Source organism: Pleurodeles waltl, chromosome 12, assembly GCF_031143425.1.
Source record: "Pleurodeles waltl isolate 20211129_DDA chromosome 12, aPleWal1.hap1.20221129, whole genome shotgun sequence".
Taxonomy (NCBI): domain Eukaryota; kingdom Metazoa; phylum Chordata; class Amphibia; order Caudata; family Salamandridae; genus Pleurodeles; species Pleurodeles waltl.
In genome coordinates this window covers 694,491,662-694,515,597 of record NC_090451.1, presented here as the reverse complement: position 1 = coordinate 694,515,597, position 23,936 = coordinate 694,491,662, and the positions used below count along the sequence as shown (strand labels likewise).

The 23,936-nt window shown below is 46.8% G+C and overlaps 1 protein-coding gene across 1 annotated transcript in view; it reads left to right on the top strand.

Moving 5' to 3' along the window:
• The first annotated feature begins 8,871 nt into the window (after positions 1-8,871).
• LOC138266860 (beta-1,3-galactosyltransferase 5-like) overlaps positions 8,872-23,936 on the top strand; it is a 31,924-nt gene continuing 16,859 nt past the window's right edge. The window contains exons 1-2 of the mRNA XM_069215566.1: positions 8,872-9,237; positions 22,908-23,525. Coding sequence (XP_069071667.1) covers positions 22,925-23,525 — 601 coding nt within the window. The 5' untranslated portion in view covers positions 8,872-9,237; positions 22,908-22,924. The remainder of the gene's footprint in view (positions 9,238-22,907; positions 23,526-23,936) is intronic.

The window sequence follows — 23,936 nt, the reverse complement described above, 5'->3', positions numbered from 1 at the left end:
GCGGTGATGGTGGCGGTGTCAGTAGCGGCGGTGCTTGTGGCGGGCTCAATGACTGCGGTGCTGGTGGCGGGCTCACTGACTGCGGTGCTGGTGGCGGGCTCACTGACTGCGGTGCTGGTGGCGGGCTCACTGACTGCGGTGCTGGTGGCGGGTTCACTGACTGCGGTGCTGGTGGCGGGCTCACTGACTGCGGAGCTGGCGGCGTTGTCAGTAGCGGCGATGCTGGTGGCGGGCTCACTCACTGCGGTGCTGGTGGCGGGCTCACTGACTGCGGTGCTGGTGAACGGCACAGTGTCTGCGGTGCTGGTGAAGGGCTCAGTGTCTGCGGTGCTGGCGGCGGTGCAGGTGGCGGTGCCGGTCTTGGCCACGGTGCAGGTTGGCGTCGACGTGGACTTGCCTTTCATTTTCAGGCTCTTCCCCACCTTGGATGGTGGCGCAGTTGTCTTGCCACTTTCAACTTTTGTCTTGCCTGAGCCCTTGGTGGCAGGTGTTTTTGCCTTCTCCCTCCGGGATATGGGCAACTTTTTCTGTTTTGGAGGTGGCGGAATGTCCTTGCCCTCGCTCCTTGGGACACTGGCAGCCCTGTTGCTTGGCGCACTCCAAAATCCCGCTATTGCTGGCACCACTGTCCCCGGTGATGTGGTGGCTGAGGTGATGGGTTGGGACCTGGAAAGGTGGGCCCTAGGGGAAGGACGGGGGAGGTGTAGGGAAGAGGTCAACATTTGATAGGAAAAGCTTTTTAGACACACTGGGACTGGTAGATGGAGGGGGTTTGGGAGTGGAGGAAGAGGTAGTGGTTGTATGAGCTGTTCGTTTGGTGACTTTGGGTGAAGGTGCATGGGCTGTAGGCTGTTGTGAGGTGGATGGTTGTTGGGTGGGTGTGTGACTGCGTTTGTGTACTTTGGGAGGAGGGCTCACAGAAACACTGGGAGAGGACACAGGGGATGTGTGAATGGTAGTGGGGTGGTGAGTGCACATGAGTGCGGGGTAGTGATGGGCGTGCTGGTGATTGAGGTAGTGGCTGAGGATGTAGTGCATGCAGGTGTGAGTAGAGACATGACAGGGAGGGAGGAGGGAGATGTGGAGGAGGGGGACACAGTGGAGGCAGTGGATGTTGGTATGTGTGCATGGGTATGATGCTTGTGTGAGTGCCTGTGGGATGTGTGGTGCTTATGTTTGCCAGAGCCACCCTTGTGTGTTGAGGTGTGGCCGAGGTACTGGGGATTGGGTCTGGGTGGAGGAAGGTGGAGGGGGGAGGCTGGACACAGGGACATTGGCTGCCATCAGTGCTGAGGCCAGAGCCTGAAATGCTCGCTGTTGGGCTGCCTGGCCAGAATGAATGCCCTCCAGGTATGCATTTGTTTGTTGCAACTGCCTCTCTACATCCTGGATGGCATTCAGAATGGTAGACTGCCCAACAGTGAGAGATCTCAGGATGTCAATGGCCTCCTCACTGAGGGCAGCACAGCTGACTGGGGCAGGGCTTGAGGTGCCTGGGGCGAAGGAGATGCCCACCGTCCTGGGTGAGCGGCCACGGGACACACGCTGAGGGGCTCCTGGGAGGGCGGTGCTGGTAGGGGGGGTGGCGGCTGAACCTGTAGATGCGGTGGGCACAGAGAGGCCTGCCACCGCAAGGGAGCACCCATCAGAGGAGGAGTCTCTGTCGCTGGTCTCTGCTCCTGTCCCCACCGTGGAGCTCCCCTCGCCCTTCGTCCCACTGCTGACTTCAGACTCCGTTGTCTCGCCCTCCAGGGCCATGTGGGATGCAGCTCCCTCCTGCTCCAGTGGCAATGCTCCTCCATCCGATAATGCTAATGCACACAAGAAAAGGGAGACCACAAAAAGGGGGGGGGGGGGGGTGAAAGAAGAAAGACATGTTCAGTGCATGCAATACCGCTACCGTTGGCGGACACTACAGACACAGCAGCCCTCTGCACTACGCCATGCACTTAGAGTTCCCTAATTAATAACAGGGACATGGGGTACATGGCCTATGCCAGATTGCTGCACACATGGAAATCACAGGAGCCTGACTAGGTGTCGATGGCTCTTACCACTGGTGGGGTTGGGGTGCCACTTAGCCTGCCTCACAAAGGGTCCTTGCCTACAAAGCTCGCCCTAGCCTAGGGGAACCCACTGCCCAACTCCCCCAACCAGACACCTCCTAATGCGTGCAGAGTCAGATGGATGTGACGGTACTCACCCCCTTGTGGCTGCTGTGATGCTCTCAAGCGCCCATCCAACTCTGGATACGACACCGCCAGGATCCAAAACATCAGGGGGGTCATGGTGCGACGGGCACCCCTCCCACGTTGGGAATCCATCCCCAGCTGGGCCCCGGTCGTCTTCTTGCTCCAGCGGCGAATGTCCTCCCATCTTTTACGGCAGTGGGTGATCCGTCTGTGGTGGACCCCCAGGGTCCGGACGTCCTTGGCGATGGCACGTCAAATATCCTTCTTCTGGTGGGCGCTGACCTAGAGGAGTAGTACTTGGGAAAAGGGAAACTTTAACCGTCCGGACCGTCAGTCATTGTCCCACGTTCCCACCCTTGCCCTGACGCACACACACTCACCGTCCGCTCATGCAGGCCTCATCTCCCCCATATCTTCCATCCACACCACTCCAAACAGGCTTTGCCCATACAGCATGCTCACAGTGTACTCACTTGTTTGTCTGGAGGACCGTAGGGTAGCGTGTACTGGGGGAGGACCCCATCCACTAGTTTCTCCAACTCCTCCAATGTGAAGGCAGGGGCCCTTTCCCCAGACACATGAGCCATTGTCGCTTCCAGACTGAGGTCACAGCAGTACTTGCAGTGTAGGTCCTCTCCTGTCGAATGTCAGGTATCAAGTGAGTGAACAGACAGAAAATGGCAGTCACGTCCGCGGCGGTGCATACCGTCACCACCGGCTTACATTGTCATTGGCTCCTGGGACCCATAGGGCCCAATGTTAACCAATACAGGATTGCGCCGCGGTCTTCGACCGCCTACTGCGACGGTGTACAACGCCAGCGCAGTTACCTCATATCCCCTTGTCCCACTTTACAGTTCAGGCAGCCGCCATTTCAGGGAGCCACATGGCATTATTTTTAAAGGCGTCACACATATCTAGGCCTTACATACACACAGAGACAGGCACATAGCGGATTGACAAATGTGTGCAATAAATTCTTTTTTCACTACCTCAGTGTTGGCTGACTCTGTGCTCGCTGTTCTCATCCATAGGGCACGTCCGCTGGGGCAGGTGAGGAGATGGCGGCATCCTCCGGTGTACAGACCGCTGGTGGACCTGTTGACAATGGAAGAGAGACATGTAATAGTCACCTACAGACTTGATCGTGCCACAATCCAGGAACTGTGTGCCCAGTTGGAGCCAGACCTGATGTCAGCTATCTGCCATCCCACAGGAATCCCCCCTCTAGTGCAGAATCTGTCTGGACTCAATTTCGTGGAAAGTGGGTCTTTTCAAACTACAGTGGCCATAGCATCAGGGATGTCCCAGCCTATGTTCTCAAACGTGTTGTCCAGAGTGTTGTCTGCCCTGCTGAAACACATGCTCAGCTACATCGTTTTCCCTCAGGTGGAGGATTTGCCCACAGTGAAAGGTGACTTCTATGCCCTGGGACATATCCCCAACATCATAGGAGCCATTGATGGGACACATGTGGCCTTGGTGCCCCCCCCCCCCCCGCAGGAGTGAACAGGTGTACAGAAACCGGAAGAGCTATCATTCAATGAATGTGCAGATGGTGTGTTTGGCCGACCAGTACATCTCCCAGGGGAAACGCCAAGTTTCCTGGCTCAGTGCATGACACTTACATTCTGAGGAATAGCAGCATCCCTTATGTGATGGGGCAACTCCAGAGGCACCATGTGTGGCTAATAGGTGATGACAATGACCCTATACCCTGTGAATAGTTGTCTGGGTCTGGGGTTGTCCCTAAGGGTTAGTGTGTGTCTAACAGTTGTCCCTCGACATATGCAGGTGACTTTGGGTACCCCAACCTGTCATGGATACTGACCCTAGTGAGAAATCCCAGGACAAGGGCAGAGGAACGCTACAATGAGGCAGATGGGCAAACTAGGAGGATTATAGAAAGAACCTTCGGCCTTCTGAAGGCCAGGTTCCGGTGCCTCCATATGACAGGTGGTTCTCTGTACTACTCACCAAAGAGGGTGTGCCAGATCATCGTGGCCTGCTGTATGCTGCACAATTTGCCTTTGCGACGACAGGTGCCTTTTCTGCAGGAGGATGGTCCAGAAGGAGGTCTTATGGCAGCTGTAGAGCCTGTGGACAGTGAAGAAGAGGAGGCAGAAGAAAAGGATATCGACAACAGAAACAACGTGATCCAACAATACTTCCAGTGAGACACGGGTAAGAAGACATCACTGCCTCCTACATCTCATACAATTGTTAGACCTATCATATGTTTGTCACTTTCACCTAGTGTATGGACCCTGACCTGTCACTTTGCCTTTCCATTTCACAGATGGGGGTCCCACTGTGTGACCTCTGCTATGTTACCTCATGGACTAGAGCTGTGTGACATAGGTATGATGACAATACAATGGACATTGCTATTTTCCTTAGTTATAGCAAATACACATTTGTGAAAGCACAGACTGACTCCAGATTGTTTTGTGATTCAAGGGTGTTTATTTAAGTTCAAAATAGTGGAGGGTGTTGGAAAATGGTCAGGGGTGATGGCGGAATGTCCATGGCAGAGTCCAGTTATTTGTCTCACAGGTGCATTGTCCAAAGTGGCATAGGAAGTGGAGCTAGGGCAGTTTGAGGATGGACAGGGTGATGAAGTGGGACAGAAGGATGACATTCAGGGTGGTCTCATTTCTTGGCGCGGGTCATGGCATTGTTCTCTGTCTTTGTCCTGGATCTCAGGGACCATTTGCAGGGTGGTTCTCCCTCTGCAGGGGGTGGGGTGCTGGTGTTGTGGTCCTGTGACGGTGCCTCCTGTCCACTAGCGCCGGCGGAGGTGGTGGGCAGTTCATCGTCCAGGATAGTGTCAGGGGCCCCTTGTTGTGCCACAGTGTCCCTCCTGGTGTTCACAAGGTCCTTCAGCACCCCTACAATGGTGACCAGGGTGGTGTTGATGGACTTGAGTTCCTCCCTGATCCCCTAATACTGTTCCTCCTGCAGCCGCTGGGTCTCCTGAAACTTGGCCAGTACCATTGCCATGGTCTCCTGGGAATGGTGGTACGCTTCCATGATGTTGGAGAGGGCCTCGTGGAGAGTGGGTTCCCTGGGCCTGTCCTCCCCCTGTCGCAAAGCAGTCCTCCCAGTTCCCCGGTTTTCCTGTTCCTCTGTCCCCTGAACCGTGTGCCCACTGCCACTGCCCCAAGGTCCCTGATTTTCTTGGTTTCGTGGATTTGCCTGTAACCTTATGCTACTTTACACAAATTGAACAAAAATATCTGGCTCAGCCCAACCGCCCATGGACTTTCAACCTAAACAAAATTTAATGAGACAGGGCAGATGGTGTGGGCGACGGTCTCACACCTAATGTCAGTATGTGAGGTACCCACAACTTGTCTGTAGTCTCACAGCACTAGAGTGTATGTCTGGGACTCTACATTTATCTCAGAAATGGGAGCCCGAACTACCTATCAAAGATAATAAAAGAGGAGGATGAAATAGAGATGGAATGCGAGATCCACAGCAAGTGACTCAAAGGGTTGTTGCTAAGAACTGGATAAATAAGGAAGAGAAGAACAAGGTGGGGCTATTCCTAAAATCAGACAAGATGGGTCCACCAAGACTATCGGAAGGTAGAGACACTCTCAAGTGGTTGAACAAGCAACACCTATCCACTTTGGCAAACTCTTCTGGTGCAATAGTCCGCTATTAGTGCTTGTGAAGGGTGAGCAGGGGGCAGGCCCCTTTGCTTGGTTGTGCAAGGCAATTGCCTGCTTTATCCTTGTCTTTAAATGGTTTTGAAATTGAGCAAAAGCCAAAATAGTGATCTGGGTTTTCCCTAAGTGTCAAGTACAAATAGAATCTTCAAAATATTTGGGATGTAAGTTACACAAACAAAAAGTAAATATTTAAAATGTAGTTAGTGTTTCTTTAACATATGGCACTGTTTTCCCCTTTATATACAATTAGATCTCAGATTGAACTGGGAACCAGTTACCTTTTGATACCTAGTGATTAATATCTACCATTCTCCCACTGATTTACAGGATGGAAATCTTGGCAGAGCATCACGGTCCCTCCAAACCCAGTTTGCTTTTTGGTCTTCTCTTCTACTTTCTGTAGTGGGCCACTTGGCACTAGTGAAGATGGTGTGCTACCCCAATGATAGTATTATTTTGCAAACCTTCTCCTGCTCGTCCTTCATTCCTTCTTCAGACATGCCACACATTTGATTTGGTTATCAGTGAAGTCTTTTAAGGAAAGCTTAATGCACTGCTTATTGTTTCCTACTGACCATTCTACGGATCACCATCCGGGGTTATCATGCACAGCTTTCTCTTTCCTTGCTAGAACCTGTAAACTCACTGATAAGAGGAAGCCTTGTGCTCCTGCACTATCTTTGCTAAGCCTTCCCACTCGCACAGGACGGCTGTGCTCAGAGCAACTCTATCAGTGGCATGCCGCAGGTGTCTTAAAATTGGGGGATTTGTTTCTGGACAGCGAGCTACTAAATTTCAAAACCCTTGTGGCAGACTACCATCTTCATCCCTGTCAACTCCTTACTTACAACCACCTTAAATAATCATTAAATGCCCTATTTCATGCCTGCCACCTAGCACTAACCAAACAAGAGGTGTGCCAAAAGCTCTACACCATAGGAACTGGTGGCAAACTGATAGAATGGGTGTACACACCTTTTTTTGCAACATGGAAACCACTCCAGGTCTTCTCGTCATACTACCTGGGTGATTGATGTGGCCAAACCTATGCAAGATACGGACTGGACTAAAATACTGGACTTTCCCCACAAAGTATCACAGGGCTCTCACTTTAAGTGCATTCATAGACCTTCCTTGGGAATGCATTCCACCTGTTGCTTGCCATTGGCCTTGCGGTTTGTAACTCACATTTTGTTGCTTTCAATTTGCTGGCATTATTTGTTTTAGGCTATGCAGCTTGAGCTCGTCCATCGCTTGCCCAAACCTTATTTACAGTTTGCTTCCGAGTGCTCCCTTTCTGTAAACAGGCCTGTAAATCCTGTTCTTATCTCATCACATTTGTTGTGCATTCACAGAACAAAGTAAGAGGTCAGGCTCTGTCTGTACCCCACTGCCCTCTCCTCTGAACCACTGCACTCTATGCCACTGCTCTCTCTGTCACTCTACTCCACTGCACTGACACTCTGCTCTGCAACATTGCACTCTCCGCTGCTGTACTGTACACCAATCTACTCTGTACTACTGCATTCTACGCCACTGCACTCTATGCCAATGCACTCTATGCCACTCTACTCTGCATCACTCCACTCTACATAACTGCACTCTACAGCACTATACTCTACTCTGCACTACACCACTCTACACTACTCTACGCCACTGCACTCTCTGCCATGCGAGCCTACTCGGCACTCTATGCCACTGCACCACTCTACACTCTCTGCCACTCTAAAGTATGCCACTCTATTCCACTGCAGTCTATGCCACTCTACTCCACCGCTCGCCACTCCATGCTACTGCACTCTAAACTACTGCATTCTACACCAATGCTCTCTAAACAACTGCACTGTACACACTTCACTGTACTCTGCACCACTACGCCACTGTTCCTATGCCACTCTACTCCAGTCCACACCACTATGCCACTAACTTTTAGCCATGAACAGCAGCCACTCTGGTGTATAAAATGGCTAAAACACATTGGCAAAGCCAATAACTCTTGTGTAGACTAGACCTATTGGCTTTGCCAATGTTTGTTAGTGCTATGAGGTACCAAGGTCCTTGAAAGAACTGTGAATGTGTATGTCCTTATTTTAAACATGCATTCGACTCGTCAGGAGTAGTAAGTGCTATATAGATACAATTACATCAAAATAATATAGGCTGCTACAAAATGCGCAAATGAATTTTGGTTAAATTAAAAAAAAGTGCTTCTCAAATACAGATTTCAATAATATACAGTTTATAGCTAGTACTAACATTTTTTATAACACTCCATTAAAACCACAAACTCCACAGCTCACCTTGGAACACCATTACAGTACCTCTCTAAAAGAAAATATCTTTGCCATCAGGAAGCTTCAAGTAACTCCTTTGATTAAAGTCAATGCAGGTTTTTAAAGCCTCTTTGCATTTGCACATTTACCAGTTGCCTACATTTCCATTTGTTTAGGGAAGGAGACACCCTGGCACAAAGGCCTTTTCGTATGTCTGCCCCTCCCTCCTGCAGAGCACAGGAGACTCCCTCCCTTACACTCCAGCTGGGGAAACTGATCTGCCCATAATGTCGCCCTGCTGTCCCTTGTCCTTTTTGTGAAAGGCTAAAATTATAGACAAATGCTGTTTTTCATCACGGACAACGGACAGCAGGGCGACATTACGGGCAGTCGGTGAAATGTACAGACCGGTGGTCACCCTAATCCGATCATGGACACTACCACTGCAAGTGCTTGGAAGCAGAGTTCCCTCGCGCTATACAAGCCCGCATCCTCCCCAGTGCTTAAAGGTGCCGGTGTCCAAAACCCTCTTACACACGCGGCTGCTGCAATTGAATGTGCAAGCACGTAATACTAAGGCAGCGTAAACCTGAAGCCATCTCGGGCCTCTTCAATCCATTTACAGCCCCTCCCTGCCCCCTCAGCTCACTCATGAAGCTTTCTGTTTGCTCCCACTGTGATGCTTTTTCGTTTTTCTCTTCATCAGTCTTTCCCATATGTGTCTTTTGCTCGCAGTAAATGCCGGAGGAAGAAAAATAAGTGCCGGCCCTCAAAAATAGGTGCCGGTGCTTTGCACCGGAAACAACAAGCACAAATTAAACACTGATCCTCCCTGTCAGTGAGTCCTCGTGCCTGTTTATTTCAGTCAGCTGAGACGGGTTGTGTGGCTTTCAGGCTATGTCCTCGGGTCAGAGTTGGTTGTCATGGCGTCTCCAACAGACCTCCCTCCACTTCTTCTGATCCTTGTAGGCCTCATAAACTCTGAGATGTTATCCTTCTGTGCCTAGTGCTGGCGCAGTCTCTCCTCCCTCACTTCCGGCTTCTGCACCCACCGGTATCCTGCACCCCGGATCCTGCAGAGGCACCAGCTTGGTGAGTAGACCCCCCTTGAACTCTATATGGGGCTTTAAATGGGCCGGGTCCCTCCGGGTCTCAGACTCGTTAGTGATTAAAAACGTGCACTGAAACGGGCCTTTATCGGCCCTGTATTAATTTCCTTATCTTCATTGGCAAATAACACCGCTCGTTTTCTGAACAGTTATTGGAACAAACGATAATGTATTCCATGTCTGAGTTCATAGTTTTATTTCACATGTTTTACTAATTCGAACACCAAAATACTGTTCGTGTGGCACACTGGATTACAAAATATAGTTTACTTGTTTAAACAACGGGCTTAATTACATAGGCCACGCCCCTTTCGGAGACATACCACCCCCCCATACCCGACTATTTTTTAACCCACTTAAAAGCTCTGCTCTATATGGAACTGCGACCAATACTTCATAACACAAAATACAGCTTATTGTAACATAAACTCAGAATAAATTCATAATTTACCCGGTCTCATCTATATTCGCGTCCATATCTCCAAAGATTTTCGCAGTTTCGTGATTTAGAGGCGCGCACCTTTTATTCGGTAAAGAATGCCTCCCTCAGAGGAGGCTCCATTCAGCGGGCTGGTGACACATGAGTGTAGGTTTTGTCTGTGACCAACAGCGGCTGGAAGGTAGCTCGGAGGTTTAAAGCCTCTGCGACCAGGTCTCTGGGTTCAACTTGCAGGACGCGTTTGAATCCCGGTTGAGTACTTCATTTTTCCCATGTCCACAAATCTAGCCGCACTTGGTTGGTTATAGAAAGACCTGTTATTTAGGTGCTTTTAAGGAGCAACAATTGGTATTCATTTTTGGTTTCGTTGGTGGAAGCATTTTATATCCAGCCGCATGAAGAAAAAAAAAATTAAGCACAAACCTATACAATTACGTGTATAATATAACTTTGATACTTTACTAATGTGTTGACGGTTGAGGCACACAGCTCACGGACATACTGAAGGGTAGGATGATTTTTAGCTAAATCAATGTTATACGGTTTAAAACTTAACAATATATGTGCAGTGTCCACTGAGATGTCTATTAAACGATCGAATTCTCGTGCAACCATTGAAACAACCTGCACAAATATTTGTGACAATACTTATACCGAGCACTTCCAGTTGGCCAGTGGGGTCTACTGGGCCTTCCTATAAATGCAGGGGTTTTACTTAGGCCTTCTTGTAAATCTTTAGTTCACCCCAGGTGTCTCCTGAGTAGTGGGGTGTAAGGCTGGCATTTGACTTCATTTACCATATCTGTTTCATCAAATAGCATTTCACTTGTTTTTGTTCTGTAGGCACACCCTGATAGTACAATGTGTAAAGAAAACCCTACGCTGCAGCTGTTTCCATATTAAACTATTTGCAACTGGTCAAGTGGATTTTCCCCCAGACACCTATAGCTTTCAGCCTTCCAAGTCTCTAACAACCGGTGTAGGTACTCCACACCCTCACAGCTGCTAGGTGCCCAGGGGTCACTGTTGGCACATTCCGCTGGTCCGGGCTCTTTAGCCAAGTTAACTTTCCATGCTGGAAAGCCAATAGGTTGCGCCTGTTCAAGAGCTATTGGCTTTGCAAATGTGTTTTAACCATGTGTTTTAACCAAGTATGGCTTCTCTGCAGCATGGCTAAAAGTAGAGGAGTGGATTGGAGTGTTGTCTAGTGAAGTGGTATAGAGTGGAGTAGAGTGTTAGAGAGTGAAGTAGAGTGATATAGAGTGGGGTGGAGTGGCTTAGAGTAGCGTACAGTGTTGTGGAGTCTTGTATAGCAGAGCATTGTAGACTGGCGGGTGATAGAGTGTCATGGAGTGGAGTAGATTGGTGTGGAGTAAAGTGGAGTGGCATAGAATGGAGTAGAGTAGGGTAGGGTGACAGAGTGGTGTGGAGTGGAGTCGACTGGCGTAGGCAGGGGTGGCATAGAGTGGATTAGAGAGCCATAGAGTGCAGTGGATTGCCGTAGAGTGGAGTTTCATTAAGTGGAGTGTTGTAGAATGGAGTGTCATAGAGTGGAGGGTTGTAGAGTGACGTTGTAGAGTGGAGGGGCACAGAATGGCGGTGTGTAGAATGTTGTGTCATAGATTGGAAAACAGTGTCACAGAGTGCAGTGGACTAGAGTTGAGTGCAGTGGAGCAATGTTGTAAAATGGAGTATGGTAGAGTGTCATAAGGTGGAGTGGAGGGACGTAGAGTGGAGTGGGATAGAGTGGAATGGCATGAGTGGAGTGGCACAGACTGGTGTAGCATAGAGTGGAGTAAAGTGTCGTAGAGTGTCAGAAGAGCGTAGAGTGTAGTGGCATCGGGTGGAGTTGCAGAGAGTGGAATGGCATAGAGTGCAGTAGCCTAGAGTGGAGTGCAGTTGAGTAGAGTGTCATGGAGTGAAGTGTGGTAGAGTGTCACAAAGTGGAGTGGTGTAAAGTCGAGTGGTATAGAGTGAAGCAACGTAGGGTAGAGTGGAGTATAGTTGAGTAGAGTGGCAAAGAGTGGTTTGGCATAGAGTGGAGCAAGATAGAGTAGCGTAGAGTGGAATGTGTTAGAGCAAAGTGTCATATATTGGAGGGTCGTGGAGTGGAGTAGTTTAGTGTGTCATGGAGTGTCGCAGAGTGGACTGTCATAGAGTGGGGTGGCATAAAGGGGAGAGGCGTAGAGAGGAGTAGAGTGGCCTAGAGTGAAGTGGCCTAGAGTGTTGTAGAGTAGAGTGGCCTAGAGGGGGTGAAGTGGAGTGTTGTAGAGTAGTGTGTCGTAGAGTAGAGTGGCATAGAGAAGAGTAAAGCACAGAGTGACAAACAGTGGAGAAGAGTAAAGTGGCATAGAGTAAAGTGCAATAGAGAGGTGTGCCCTTGCGTGTCCTAGAGTGGAAATACGTAAAGAGGGATACAGTGGTGTACAGTGGCATAGATTAGAGTGGAGTAGAGTCCAGTATGCATGTTGTGCTTGTGCATTTATATCACAGACAACCTATTTTCAAATGAAATGACCATAACATTTGCACATAGATTTGTACTGATAAAACTGTTCAGTGTACAACAACAAAATGTGTGGAAATAGCATCAGCTAGTGTATTTATTTGTTTTGTTTGTATTAAAATATAAATTTACAAAAACATGTTTCATTTGTACTTTCCTAATTCTGATATTGTCTAAAATATTTGCCCAGTCAATTGAAAGACCTTTACATTTTGTTGTGTGCTAGAAAAAATCCTTTAGCTTCACATCCCAAAATAGTCAGATAAATCCTCTCACTTTGAAGTAAGAAAAGAAGCAGTTTGCTTTCAGCACGTCAGGCTTGTTGAGCTTCTTGAACAATGTTACCAACAGGGTAGCAACGGGCCTTACTGTACAACTGCATATTCTGTTTTTTGAGCCCCAGGGCAGAAGCAATGACTGCCTATAATAGGTTTCAAACACATCTCAGTAAAGGCAGGTTCTACATAAACCAGGGCCCTGCTGCCCCAGGCATTGCGAACCTCATGCACCCCTGCAGTCCCTGCAATGTGAGGTGGGGAGTGGTCTCCTAATCCTCACTGCTACCCTGCAAGCTCAGATGAGCACCACCAGGATGTGGTGTAACGGCCAAAGCTTCGACTTTGGAACTGGGGAACCAGGTTCGAGTCTCTGTGTCTCCTCAACTCCCTATGATTTTAGGCAAATCCTTTTGGGCCTCATTACGAGTTCGGAGGTCCTCGGTCTGCCAAACTTGCGGTGGTGGTCGGACCGACACACTTCTGGTGCCACACTCCTGGCGGTCCAACTGCCAGATTAAGATTCTGGTGGTGGGACCGCTAGGAGACTGCCGCCTCTGCCGGGATCAGGCATTCCAAGGGGTTGGTGGCGGTCAATGTCATTGACTTTGAGTAAAGTGGTTACTAACAGTTGAATACAAGCAATGATTCAATAAATGCCTTCCTGTAAAACCTGAACAGTCTAATAATACTTTCAACAGAGCTTATGAAAGAATTTACAGTTTAACATCATTTAGCACTAGGGTGACAAACAGCCTCATGCTATTTTCCTCGACACCCGTCTCAGCAGACCTTTAAAAAAGCGACACTTTGCAGCCTTTGCATAAACTTCTTCACCCTCAGTTAAGTATTTTACAGTGAGGAGATTGTTTTTTGATGAGTGATAAAAAAGTGTAAAGCGAAGTATGAAAAGGTATCAGTCAACCAAAAGTGAAAATTTAAAATATTTTCTGTAGCATATATTTGCTATCTTAAGTGCTAAATTATGTGATGTTAAAAACATTAAAACAAATTGCCAAAATAACTTTTTGAAGTTAATCATTTTGTTGGGAAATAGAACCACGAGGTAAACAAAAAAAAATACTTTCCTGGACCAGGAAATAAGGCTAGAAGAAGTGGTATCGGCGATTTCCCGCCTGAAGAAAGGGAAGTCCCCTGGCCCAGATGGGTTCACGGCGTTGTTTTACAAGACCTTTTGTGTTGAACTTTCCCCGCTACTCACCCGACTTTTTAATTCCTTTCAGACGACGGGGACCCTAGCGCCTAGTATGCTGGACGCCACTATTACTGTCATACATAAACCGGGTAAGGACCCAGAGGATTGTGCCTCGTATAGGCCGATCTCACTTCTGAACATAGATTCTAAATTATTTACGGGGATACTTGCCTTCCGCCTTAATCCTTATATGCCGGGCCTCATTGATCCAGATCAGTCAGGTTTCATTCCAAATCGACAATGCGGTGATAATACGAAAGAAAATTAGTTACTTACCTGTAACTGCAGTTCTCCAGTATTGGTATCTTTCATAGATTCACATGCTTGAATCATCCCCGTCGTCGAGGTGGGAGCCTCACGGTAAACTTAAATATATAAAAAGCAGTAAGTCAGTAAAAGTAAAACCAGTAGGCCTCATAGGGTATTTTACAGTCTATCCACTTTGTTTTGTGAAAAGACCCAAACTTGAGTATCAACCAATCAGGATTCAGCCCCTCCCAAACACTCCCAACAGAGGCTGAATTCCCTCAGATTTTCTAGTAGGAGTGTGAAGTTTAATATCTGTATAATAGGGGAGCCTCTGAGGGGAGGAGGGTGGGTCGCATGTGAATCTATGAAAGATACCAATACTGGAGAACTGCAGTTACAGGTAAGTAACTAATTTTCTTCTCCAGTATTGGATCTTTCATAGATTCACATGCTTGAATCAGAGTAACGAGCAGTAATGTTTTCTTACTTACTGAATTACATTGACTGTAATTCCATCGTAATTCTATACGTGATGTGATTCACATTAGTTCAGTTTTAAATATGCACTTACATATAACTATATTTATATTCATAAACATCCAAATATAAGAGCAATAAAAGGTGTGTGGCAAGAAATCCTGACATAATTTATGCTATTATTATGGAGAATACGACACGTTAACACAGTATAAGAAAATGAACCATTAATGACCATACCTCGAGTGTGGTGGTGGGATGTGTAAGAGGCTCACCTTAACGAAATAGATGCCTCAGCACTGCTTGTCCCACTGCTGTATCGACCTGGTTAGTCTCCTCTAGACAGTAATGTCTTGTAAATGTGTGTTGGCTGGACCATGTCGCTGCTCTACAGATGCTATGTAGTGGTACACCTGCAAAGAGTGCAGCTGAAGTGGCTACCGATCTTGTAGAGTGGGCTCTCACCCTGGTGTGGAGCGGCTTTCCTGCTTTTGAATGGCAGAATTGAATCGCCAGGCCAATCCATCTTGCTAAAGTCTGTTTGGACACCGCGTGTCCCTTCTTTGTTCCGCCGAATGCTACAAATAATTGATCCGACTGGCGGATGGCCTGAGTTTTCTGTAGATAAAACTTTAAACATCTTTTAATATCGAGAGAATGTAATGTTTTTTCCGCCACTGTTTGCGGATTTGGAAAAAAGGTTTTTAAGATGACTGGTTCATTTAAATGAAATGTTGAGGGAACTTTCGGAATGAATTTAGGATTTGTCCGCAGGATGACACCTGAGTTTGTAAACTGGAGGAACGGCTGTTTGATAGTGAACGCCTGAATGTCACTGAGACTCATTGCATTGCAAACGATTGTTTTCCTACTTGTTTGCGTTAGAAGGGGGCATCTAATGGGGATGTCACCCCACAAAAGTTGATAAATGTTAACACTGTTGCTTACTACAAAGGAAAAGTCAGCTAGTAGATGGTGAAAAACATGCATAGGAACACACGAATAGACATGCCACAGTTTGCTACCTGAATGGATCCAAGGCGCTCACAATTTTTGGCAGATAACCAAAGGGAAGCAGGCTCAGAAGAGTACGTGAGCATAGCTGCCAAGTTTTAAATTGCTTATGAGTGACATTACTATGGCTTGTGTGCTTATGTGTGACATTTCATGCCTTATGTGTGACACTGAGTGAAACTTAATTGCAATTAAAACCATGCTGAAAAAGCCCTGTAAACATAAATATTAGAAATCACCCAATACATCAAGCGCTAAAGTTATTGACACTTTTTTGTTTTTCAAATGTACTTGCAATGAGACATTGTGCTCACTGCCTACATATTGCCATTTAATTTAAAGATAACTGCGTCTGCAAGGACCACCCACCACCAGCCTCATCTCATACAACAAGGTACATTGTCCGAGGTTTAACCATGACAGACAGATGTTAATCTTATTTTACCCTTTATCTCTCCTGGCCGCAGACACTAGTAGCTGATCGCTGGGTCTCAGAGGGTTTGCTGACATATAACTTTTGTCACTGGTGCATACAGACCAAGGGAACAGAACACCCCTCCAAATTGCGTGACAAAATGTTCCAATGCGGGAATGACTAACGATTTGCGTTACTCTGACCTGGGATGCGAGGCACTTGGCAGGGCTGGGTGAGTTGCCCAGCATCACAAGAAGCGTTCCTGTGGAAGCCGGGATTCGAACCTACGATTTAGGCGCCTTCTGCGCTTATGTGCGCATCTGCGGTGGAACACAGAAATTGAATGATACAGTGAAACAACTATGTGACAGTATTAATTATTGTAACTTGTCTTTGAGATGGATCTGTGGCTTTGATTTAAAAATAAATACCAACGGTTGCACCATTTCTGTTTACTGGGCCTGAGCGAAATGCATATTTAATTCGTGCCACTACGGGAATTTGGTGTTCCGACACAGCGCAAAACGACAGATTTGCATTTTGCATAATTACCTTAATTTTGCTTCATTTTTCAGCAGTCACGTGAATGCAAATTACGAGATTTTTGCACACCTTTACTGTTAAAAGTCTCCAGGCTTCATTCACTGTGTGTTTTCTGACTTTCCCTCGCTTTATTGAAAGTGTTTTGACACAATGTCTGGTGATGGCATAACTAGACCTCACATGATGTCATTTCCGGCGATGCCTTTAATACAGTAGTAGGTTATTTACCAACGAGAGAAAAGCCTACCTCGTTTTAGTCCTAGAATGTTTAAAGCATTGTCTTCTTAATGTTAACTCTTTTTTTGGCCATTTCTTCGGTCTACCATAACTACCGTACACAAACCAACACGTCGACAAGGAGCACGCGCCAACTGGAAGCACCCCCGGGCGTTGACAACCATTGTCCTAGGAGCGTGCCGAGGAAAGTGTGGGCGCGTCCAGGTTGTCACTTCACAGCTGATGTCCATCTAAACCCTCGACCACTTCCGCCGCACCTATCCAGGACGCCCTCCCCTCATTACCGCCCCCTACAATACTGCATGGTATGCCGGTTGCTTGACGTGTCCTCACCTACTGTGCAAGCTTAAAGTGCAAACCGTCGAGTACATTTTTGTTTGAATAAAGATAGGGGCATATTTACTAGAAGTTGGCGCAGGGCAGCCCCGCAAACCTTTCTGCTGCGCAGGCTTACGCCACCAAATTGAAAGGCCAGAAATGCATCCTATTTACAAGATACAGTGCATTTCTGTCCTTTCCCCCGTCCCCCACGCTTGAGCACAAATTGCTGCCTAGCGCCAACTCAGGCAAATGGTGCAAGGGTGTCTGCGTTCTCAGCAGGAATGTTTTTGCGAAGGAAGGGGCACCTTCCTGCATGTAAACCATCCTTAGAGGTATTTTCCTCTTTCTATATGTACGGCAGAATGTAGCACACATAGATAGAGGAAACTTCCAGGAGAAATAACAATATTTCTTCTTGTTGCGCCTGTCCTGGGGAGACGTACAGTTTTGACGCATTCCCAGGTTTACAGATTCTTGAAAACCTGGGAATGCATCAAAACGCATGGGTGTTGCGTGGGAATATCAACAGCAACACCCATAGAACGCCTCCCTGACGCAGTGTAAGGCAACGCATCGACTTGCACAGCGTTGCCTTGCACCATATCTACAAGGCCATGAAAAGCCACGCAACGTGACTTTGTGTGGCTTTCTAGATATACGCCTGCACTACGCACCACCGGTGAGTCACGATAAGTGACGCACCAACGGCACATGTGGCTTGTAAATATACCTCATATTGTCCGAGCAGCTGGAAGTAAAGTGCGTTGGTGAAGAGTGTGGAGGGGAGATTTTTTTTTTTTGCAGTTCTGAAGTCTGAAGGAAACAGAGATTTTAATAAGATTAAAACAAATCAAGGCACTTGGTGATACACAAATAATACACATGCGCTGAAACCCAATCTCTACACATTATTGTTTATTGGTTTATCAGTAAAACAGCATCTCTGTATAAAGTTAGTGGCCATTTCAATGGAAAATGTGCTGTCTATAAATGACAACGCGTTCCCACACCAGTACCCCAAAATGCACCACTGTCCACAGACCACGCCCTTACCAAGCACCTGCTGAATGGTCGTAGCCCTTTGCTACACTTGTTCTTTGTGTGATGCTTTTGCACAATCCCGGTGACTTCAGTGATGTTAAAGTAATGGATCGGATCGGAAAATTGTTCCAACCCCATTGTCCACAAGGTGTATCTCCTCCCTTTATTGTGTCTTTTCCTGTTACCTTTTTTGGGCCATATATCACCATGCATGTGAAAAACATATTGGGCCTGTATAAAACACAGAACCATGATGTTGCACACACAATAACAAAACAAAATACAACTAAACACATAAAAGAGAAAACATAGCATGATAAATGAATAAAATACAATAGAATATAAAATATAACATTCCCCACTCCAAATTAAAAGCTCTTTCCTTTTATTAGTGAAAGAGGAGGATTACCAACGTCAAGTTTTCACCTGCTGGAACAAGTGCATATGTTATCACACCAGTGCTTAATTTGCGCTTGTTGTTTCCGGTGCTGAGCTCCGGCACTTATTTCTGAGGGCCGGCGCCTAGTTTTCTGTTTCAAGCAGTTGCTGTGAGCAAAAGACACGTGGGAAAGACGGAGGAAGAGAAAAAACAAAAAAGGGTCAGGAAGGGGAAAAGCAGGAAGCTGACAGAGTGAGCTGAAGTGGCAGGGAGTGGCTGTAAATGGACTGAAGAGGCCGGAGGTGGTTTCAGGATCACGCCGCCTCAGGATTCCGTGCTTGCACTTTTAATTGCAGCCACCGCATGTGTAAGAGGAGAGCTTTGAGCACCGGCACCTTTTTATTTACAAATTAAGCACTGTATCACACTATACGGATTTGCAGTCGGGGTGATGGAGGCTTATGGGATCCTAGAAGGAAGTACAAACCCAAGATTGTAGGAACCCATTTTGGCCCCTACAACTTTTCTAAAATACTTTAATAGTTAATCTTGGAGCAGTGTAGAAAATGAGGGCGATCTAGGCGGATTTCGTCTCCAGCAGCATTTATTAGGCTTGAAATCTGGGCTGGTGCAAGTGGACTAAGGTGAAAGTCGCCTGGTGTAATTTGCAGGCCCGAGACACTTTGAGCAGCACCAGAATGTTGTTTGCTTTACTTTCCAAATAGCAACGTGCAGGCGGTGAGGGGGCCTTCTTATGTTCAATTCCCCGTGTGCCCAGCACACAAGCTGAATTTAAGGGGCCATCAGCCTTCCTTTTGTTGGTTCAAGCCTACTAGACAGGGCATGAGCCCCCTGATCAAGGTCTATTGTGGGCTCACCAAGAACATTGAGGGGCTTAGAACCTTTCTGTTGCTTTCCATTGGGTGTCTTTCCTTTTCACCTTCTTTTGTCTGCTTCTCACCCATGTTCCATGCGTAGCCTTGGCTTTGTCCCTACCATGGACCCTTTTCTCTATGCGGTCTCTTTGGCTAGCATGTCTGCTTCTACTACTTGCTTTTCAAGCACTACTTTTTTCTTTTGTGTTAGGCATTCCTTGAGAATGAGTGTGCTTTTGGGCCGTTTACGTTGTGTACATCTCTCCCCTGCGTTCCGTGTTGCTCTCTGTTGCGCATCTGCTTCCCCCTCTGTATTCACCCCTGTGCTTCTCCTCATTCTTAATGTGAGCAATGCATGGCAAAATAATGTGTTATTCATGCTTAATGTATGCATTCTCTAGTAAGGAATAATGCAGGATAATTAGATAAAGTTTGAAATCCCAGACCTGATAATCCTAATTAATATCTAGATGTGCAGCCATAGAGTCAGTTTTAAAGTTGAGCGTGACAGTAGGTGGCTGTACATCTGAAGGTTTATTTCTAAAACTGATAGGGTTTGTCATTCGGTATTAGGAAGGAGCGTATTTAGGGTGTCCCTTCCCAGTACCGAATCGCAGTGGTTGGAGGAATGGTTTGCAACCAAAATGCTGTCCTGAGGGCCATTATTGGCTCTGCGAGAGAGGCCGTGTGACCCCCTCCAACATTTGAATTTTTGGCTTGGGGTGGTGGTGGTCCCTGGGACCGTGGGGCTGCAACAGACCCCCTTCCTTATCCTTCTTCAGCCCCGGGGAGGTGGCGGTCCCGGGGCCTGCAGGGGGCCCATGTGCCCCCCCTTAATGTGAAATGAATTGCCCACAGGAGGTGGCGGTCTGGGGCTGCGAGGGGAGGGACTCGGCCGCCGGCATTAATTGATTCTTTAGCCCGGGGAGGTGGCAGTCCCACGGGCTGCGGAGGCCCTGGGGGACCCCCCATGATAATTTAATCTTTAGCCCCAGGGAGGTAGCAGTCTCCAGGTCTCTGATCAAATTATTGTTTTGCCCTGGGGAGGTGGTGTTCTCCGGGGCACAGGGAGGATACACGTCCCCTGCATATTTGTCGCTGATCCGCCCCAGGGAGGGTGTAATATCTGGGGCTAATACAAGCCCTACGAGGCGGCCCTGTGCGCCGCCTCATTTTTAAAGCCCCCAATTCCCCCAGGACCTGGCCCACTTGAAAAAGTGCAGGAGACCTCCGTTTTTAAAACAAAATCTCTGAAAACTACACTGATGCTTTTTAGCCCTGGCGGCATCCATGGGGGACCCCTAGACCTAGGCTAGGAGCTCAGGGTGGCCCTACCCAGGCCCCTTTTCTTTGTTTAATATTGTTTTGTGGGACATGGCTGAAGCTGAGTCCGAAGATGACTGCCAACACTTCCTTGTTGAAGTGTTGGCAGCCAATCAGATATCAGCACTCGGACAGTTGGATCCGCAGATTGTCTGAGTGCCTAGATATCTTTTTTTTTGCCCTTTACTATCTATAAAACTACTGAAGAGATGTACACCAAACCACAAACACACTCTTTCTGTACCAAGAGCTAGCTTTCTGCCAAATTTGGTGTAATTTCGTTCAGGGCTTCAGGCTGTTGTTCTGTTCCAAAATTTGATTAATCCCATTTACGTAGAATGGGGAAAAAGTGTTTTGGGACCCCCCTTTTTCTCGGCCCCCGTTTGAAGGATCACTCCAAAACTATCAACACAGCAGCTGAACCGACTAACGTGTACGTTTTGAAAATTTCATGAAGACTCGTCAAACGGCACCAAAGGTTTTGGCTAAACAAAATATATGCATGTACATATTCACTTAAATAAACAAAGGTGACAGGGACATTCTAGTTAGGCTCAGATGTTGAGCATAAAAACCATAGAAGTTCAGTAGTCAGAGTTATTTCAAGTAACTAAGGAACTATAACTTGTGTCCTAAGGTAACTATAACTTGTGCCCTTCGCCATGCACAGTTTTCTCATCAATAATTTTACTGCAAATATTGCAGTGATACTACCAATTATGTCATAGATGATGTTATAAGCGATGTAGAATTTTGGCATTATATATTGCCTATGACTGATCTGACTATACAGAGCATTTGTTGATCCAAATAAATTCTTCACTGGAACACAAAGAAGATTACTGTACTATTCACAAATGGACTTCTTGCATTGTTGTGTTTGTAAATATCTGTGCCTTGAGCGCTGTGGTCATAGCTGTTTCTATGATTGTTGTGTATTTTTCAAATACATACATTTCTTGCCTTTGGGTAGCAGGGCAAGTGACCATAGAGCACCACTTAGATTAGACTTATTCATATGCTAAATTGGACACAGCTAGGAGGTGCACTCCTTTACCATTACTACCTTCCACACAGTTGTAAAAATATGTAATTATTGTATCTTAAAAATAAAGATAAATTGTTGATCCAAAGTACCTGAGATAAAATATGATCTTGCTCAGACTTGATCATGAAGGTATTGGCTTAGCTATACACAGCATATGTTCCAATGCTTGCCCCAGTTACTTTTGACTAGAATCGTTGCCCCATTTGAAATGTCTGTGGTATAAGGTAGATTGCATCAACTTCAACGAAAACACTTTTAGGTCTTTCTTCATAATCCATCTCTAACAAAGCCCATTCAATGGTGTGTAAACACAAATTATGGGGAATGGATTTATACAGATATTAAATTGGACTACATTGATGAGGGTGTAGGTTATCTTTTAATTGTGACCACATTCTCATCACCTTGCCTAGGGCTTAATTTGTAGAAGAAAAAATAAACGCAGGGATCCAAAGGCTTTCTTCGGAGCCTGCCATCAGTTTTACAGAATATAAAGGTGGACTGGGTTTAATGCTACTGTATCCCTCTTTCTTCCATAACTACACACTATTTCTCTCTTTTTTTAATCACTTCACTCTAGCAGATTCATTTTATCCTTCATATCTCCCTTTGTCAATGTTTTCCAATCTTCCTCCTTCTCGCTTCTCCATTTTCTGTCTTTCTCTGTGTTGCACTGATCATGAAAAGTAAGTCCTAGTACCCAAGCACTAGGTCTAGTGCCTAGCATCTGCAACCACCTCACAGATTAAGCACTGCTGATATCTACAGTGCTGACTCCCGCCCCCCCCCCCCAGCCCTGAATTTCTCATGGGCACCACAGTTTACCGATGCAAGTCACCCTCTTGGTGGGACACCTTGTGCCTGGAAATCAGGTCTGCACTGGGACCAGTTGAGGTTTACCCCACCTCATGCTAAGCCAGGTAATTTTGGCTGGGTGAATTTTCACAACCTTAGTTGATCGTGAAGGTGAAGAAAAAACCGTGCACAATAACACTCCCGCTACACTAAATAATACACAATGGTGTCAGAGGTGTGTCCTTTCAGTGAATGTATTATGAATGCACAGAATCTGGTTCCAGCAGGCGTGTTGGTAGCAAGTTCAGAAACTGGTTTCAAACAAGGTAGGGGATCAGCCATGGCCGGGTAAAAGGGGCAATTTAAGCCTAGCGTAAGATATAGATTACAAGCAGAATGTGCATTGTGATGTAGCAAGAAAGAAAATGGCTTTTGATAAACGTCTGTTAGCAACATATCCATATGCAGGTGTGTAATCGTCTTCATTTCCTTCCTCCCAGGTGAGTGAGGAAGTGCCATGAGGCTGCCGAGGGGATCCCTGAAAGGATGCAGTGTTTTCTTGGTGGTGTGTACCTCTCTGATGCTCTATGCTCTGCTGTACACCAGGCAGGAAGAGAGATCCTGGTCCACAGGGAAGCCTGATCTTTTCATCGTCCCTGAGCCTCAGAGGCTTTTTGGTCACTCCTCCCTGGAGATGTCTGATGGGATGTTTGTCTACCACCTCAACCTGCGTGTGTACCAATCAGAATTCCCTTACATGCAGCATCACCAGTGCCGACTGCAGCAGGAAAGGTTGAGGTTTTGCCGGGTGGCAGAGAGGAGGACTCTACTCCTACTGGCCACCAAATCACACCCAGAAGCATTCCCCAGGCGAGATGCTCTGCGCCAGACATGGGCCAGAGATGCCCATTTCTCTGACTTTGTGGTCAAGCATGTCTTTCTGATGGCACAGTCCCCGAATTGGACATTGATGCAGCAGGTGGCAGAGGAGGATGCTGTACATAAGGACATCCTTCTGTGGGACTTTGCCGAAAGCCATCACAACTTGTCTCTGAAGGAGCGCTGCTTCATACAGTGGCTGCACAACAACTGCAAGGAGGCGGATTTTATCTTCAAAGGTAATTCAGATAATTTTTTGGGATGTGGAGTTGTAATGCGGTTGTTACATTGTAAGTGAGTTCCCAGGGCCTCCCTTAGCTTACTGATGATCATCAGCAAGTGAATGACCTGTGGCAGCTATCTACACTCACTCCTTAGACAAGTGCAGAAGCCCATGTACTAGTGCTCTAGTATTCGCCTCAGTAGGAGATATCCGCTCATCGCCTAAACATCAGTAGTGGTGATACAGAATATTGAGCTTTCAGAAGATCTTAGCAAAGTAACCATGTCTAAGTAAGTGTAGGTATACTATACTTAACTACACATAGATGTACCTTGATGATAAACATATTGTCACGGCATGTAGCTGTCGAATTAAACATGCCACATCTATTCTTACCTACATATATCTAACTTCTCAATAATTTGAA